Consider the following 3,329-nt stretch of genomic DNA (forward strand, 5'->3'; position numbering starts at 1 on the left):
GGAGCTTAACGCAGCCTGTTGAATGGGACAGGTAGCCAATCAGAACGTGCGGATTCTCCTCCTGCTTTCTGAGGGGAAATAACGGAGGGGAATCCCAAACAGCTGATGGCGCAACCCGAAGTCCAGCGGACATCGGAGATGATATGTGGAAACAACATAAATGTTTATTCAACATTTTGTGCAAAGAATATAGAAATGACAAGGAGAAGAGTTGGAGCCAAATTGCTACCGCAGTTGATAGCCCCGGTAAGTTTTCAGCTGCTCTTCGTTAACGTGACATAAATAGGTTATAATGATTTTCATTCAGTCAGGACTTTACGCTGACTCTATGCATTGCAGGTAGATTCTAGTAAAGCATTGATTAATGCCTGGTTATAAAATTAGTTAACTGGACTTGCAGCCATTATTTTGTGCCCATGTGACTGAAAACCACACGGCACGACGAACCCGATCGAACCGTTATACCCAGAATTTCTGTCGGCTAATGTGTCTCTCAGGTTTAGAAAATGGGGCGACAACTGATGTAGTGTGCGCTGGACATTACACTAAGGAAATGAGGAATGGAGGGTCAGTGAAGAGCACCGGAGCTGAGCCTTTTTTCATTCAGTGTCATCAAGAGAAAGAAAAAAAAAGCAGGAAGATAATTATAATTAAAATGAGGTCGATAGGTTTAATTTATCGTGCGATTAATTGATTTGTCGTTTATCACGACAGGCCTATCCACACACACATTAAGGAAAGGAAAGTGTCCGGGTTAGACATAAATGCACTTACTAAAATGAAAGAAAGCCAATACTCAAAGTTCTCATTTGGATACAAGTACAAGAATGCACGTGTGTGTGCTTTATCCCTTTCCTGTCACTCCCAGACAAGGCTTCTCGTGAAAACCGACTGTCCTCTTTGAAGAGCGACAGAGAGGATTAGCAGTTAATTCTGATCCCCCTCTTTTCCAGAAACTTCATTAGTTTGACTTCAATAAGCTCTAATCTGATCTGTCGCCATGACGACGCCTAACAGATGCTAAAGGCGGCAGGGCTTGCCCTTGCTGATGTTTTTGTCTGTGTTCAATGCACTTTTTTTATGTCTGTGTTGTTGTCAGAGGCTTAGTTTTAAAGCATGCTGGTTATAGAGGCAATTCTTGAAAAAATAACCTGATGCAATGAAACTGTTTTAAATTATCTTTGTATTTTTATGTCAAAGTGCTGTACCTTGAAAAAGTATGACCCTATAAACTTTTCCACATTTTATTGAGATTTTTTTGTGACATACGGAGACAAAGCTGTACAAAATTATAAATAGGAAGTAAAACAACAGGTTAGTTTTACACAGAAATTTGAAGGTGTAACCCGTCTGGAGTCTATACTTTATAGAAATACATTTGTACTGTAGTTTACAAGTTCTTTGAGATTAGAATATGTCTTTGCAAAATGACTCACTCAACAAGAAGAATATAGATGTTACAGAGCAGCATAGGATGCTGCCATTTGCAGATTGATATTAAAGTTAATCAGCAATAGGGGTCAACAGTATTGTCACAAGATGGTAACAAGATGAAGGAAGCTAATGAAAAAAAAAAAGCACAATTATTAGCGACGATCTTTAGTGGGGTATTGACTGAAATATCTATAAAAAAGTTTGTTTGGAAGTGGAGTCGGAGTTAAGAGTGGTGGGATTGTGATGTGATGCACTTCACTAATACAGACTTCTTTCATAAGTTTGTAATTGTAATTTTCAGACAAGATTGGAATTAGTTTGTTCATGCTGCAGTGAAAAAGTCAGATAAAAGAGTCGGATTTTGAAAAAAAAATCTGATTTAGGTCAAATTTAGGAAAAAATAAAATTCAATTTACATTCCACTTGGGGAAAAATATTAAGTTGGATTTAGGCCACATTTGCATGCTGCGAGAAGGTGACCTTAGACTTTATTTGTCTACTTGAGTTGTGGTTCTGCAGCTCCTCCAGAGTTACCTTTAATTCCTGGTTGCTTACTCTCACCTGAAACACACTGTCTCCGAGGTAAAACATGGTGGCGGCAGCCTAATGCTGTGGGGATTATTTTCTTTTGCTGCAGTTGGAAATGTGGTCAAAGTTGATTTGAGTTGGGGGTTCCTGAACGTAAATGCACGCCACACTTTTCAGACATGTATTTCCAGAACCATTTTCAAATACTTTCTCAAGATAATGGCATATTTGCTAAATAATGATTTTGTAAACATTGAAGGATTCTTTTTTTTTTTTTTTAATATCAAGCGTAAAGCGTAAATCAAAGAGGAACACTAAAATCCCTTCAGACCTTTTTGATCAAGACTACTTCAACAGAATACACAGGCTGACATAGAGACTGTCCTCCACCAGGAGGAGCCATAAGTTTGACTAATAGCAGATAAAACACAGCTCACCTGGATAAACTGTGCGTCATTTAAACCTGAACAAGTTATTTCATGTGGCAAAGAGTCATAAAACATAAAAGCAGTTATTGCAAGAATCTCCCAGAGGGGAGAAGTTTTATATGAACTCGAGTTTTTCTTGGATCAGATAGGACATTTTCCCAGATGAATTCCATCTGCAGACACTAAGAGCGCTTGGTTTATTGCTGCTTGGGCTAAAACAGCAAATGAAACCAGGATTAGACGTTCTCACTCCTCTGCACCATGGAGTGGGCTTCCCAGCTTCTGATTAAGTTTTTTTTAAGAAAAGTATTGATATGTTTGAAAGCATGATGCAGGCTTTAGCTCTGCAGGAACACACGTGTGTGTGTGTGTGTGTGTGTGTGTGTGTGTGTGTGTGTGTGTGTGTGTGTTTGTTGCACATGCCTCACAGGCTATGGCTGGAAACCTCTCCACCTCATAAATAACCTGAAGTGCTGACCCATAAACCCCCCAGCGTCTTGCCGTATATTTCAATGAAAAGGACAGCCATGCAGGCATATTTTTGTTGGTGGGTCTTTTTCCAGTTGTTTACACACACACACACATTATCTCTCTCGCCTCAGGGTGTCGGGGGGAGAGCTGTTTGACCGAATCGTGGAGAAAGGATTTTACACAGAGAAGGATGCGAGCACGCTAATCCGACAAGTCCTGGATGCCGTGAACTACCTGCACAAGATGGGGATCGTGCACCGGGACCTGAAGGTTAGACTGGCATACACACACGCACACACACACACACACACACACACACACACACCTACACACACACACGCACACACACGCTTATGTGCATTCACCTATTACATTTAAAATTCATTGGAGTAATCTGTTCTCACTTAACATTAGAAATTAGGGGTCAACATGTCACCTGCCAGCTGTTGGAAACAGAAAAGTGCAGAA

At 40.2% G+C, this 3,329-nt stretch overlaps 1 protein-coding gene across 1 annotated transcript in view; it reads left to right on the forward strand.

The window, feature by feature from the left end:
• The window catches only part of camk1da (calcium/calmodulin-dependent protein kinase 1Da), a 39,856-nt gene that overhangs the window by 24,154 nt on the left and 12,373 nt on the right, over nucleotides 1-3,329 (forward strand). Inside the window, exon 3 of the mRNA XM_015056550.1 lies at nucleotides 2,993-3,131. Within this exon, the coding sequence (XP_014912036.1) occupies nucleotides 2,993-3,131 (139 nt within the window). The remainder of the gene's footprint in view (nucleotides 1-2,992; nucleotides 3,132-3,329) is intronic.

The sequence above is a fragment of the Poecilia latipinna genome, unplaced genomic scaffold (genome assembly GCF_001443285.1).
Source record: "Poecilia latipinna isolate Pla-1442-1.1 unplaced genomic scaffold, P_latipinna-1.0 Scaffold1390, whole genome shotgun sequence".
In the NCBI taxonomy this organism is placed as follows: domain Eukaryota; kingdom Metazoa; phylum Chordata; class Actinopteri; order Cyprinodontiformes; family Poeciliidae; genus Poecilia; species Poecilia latipinna.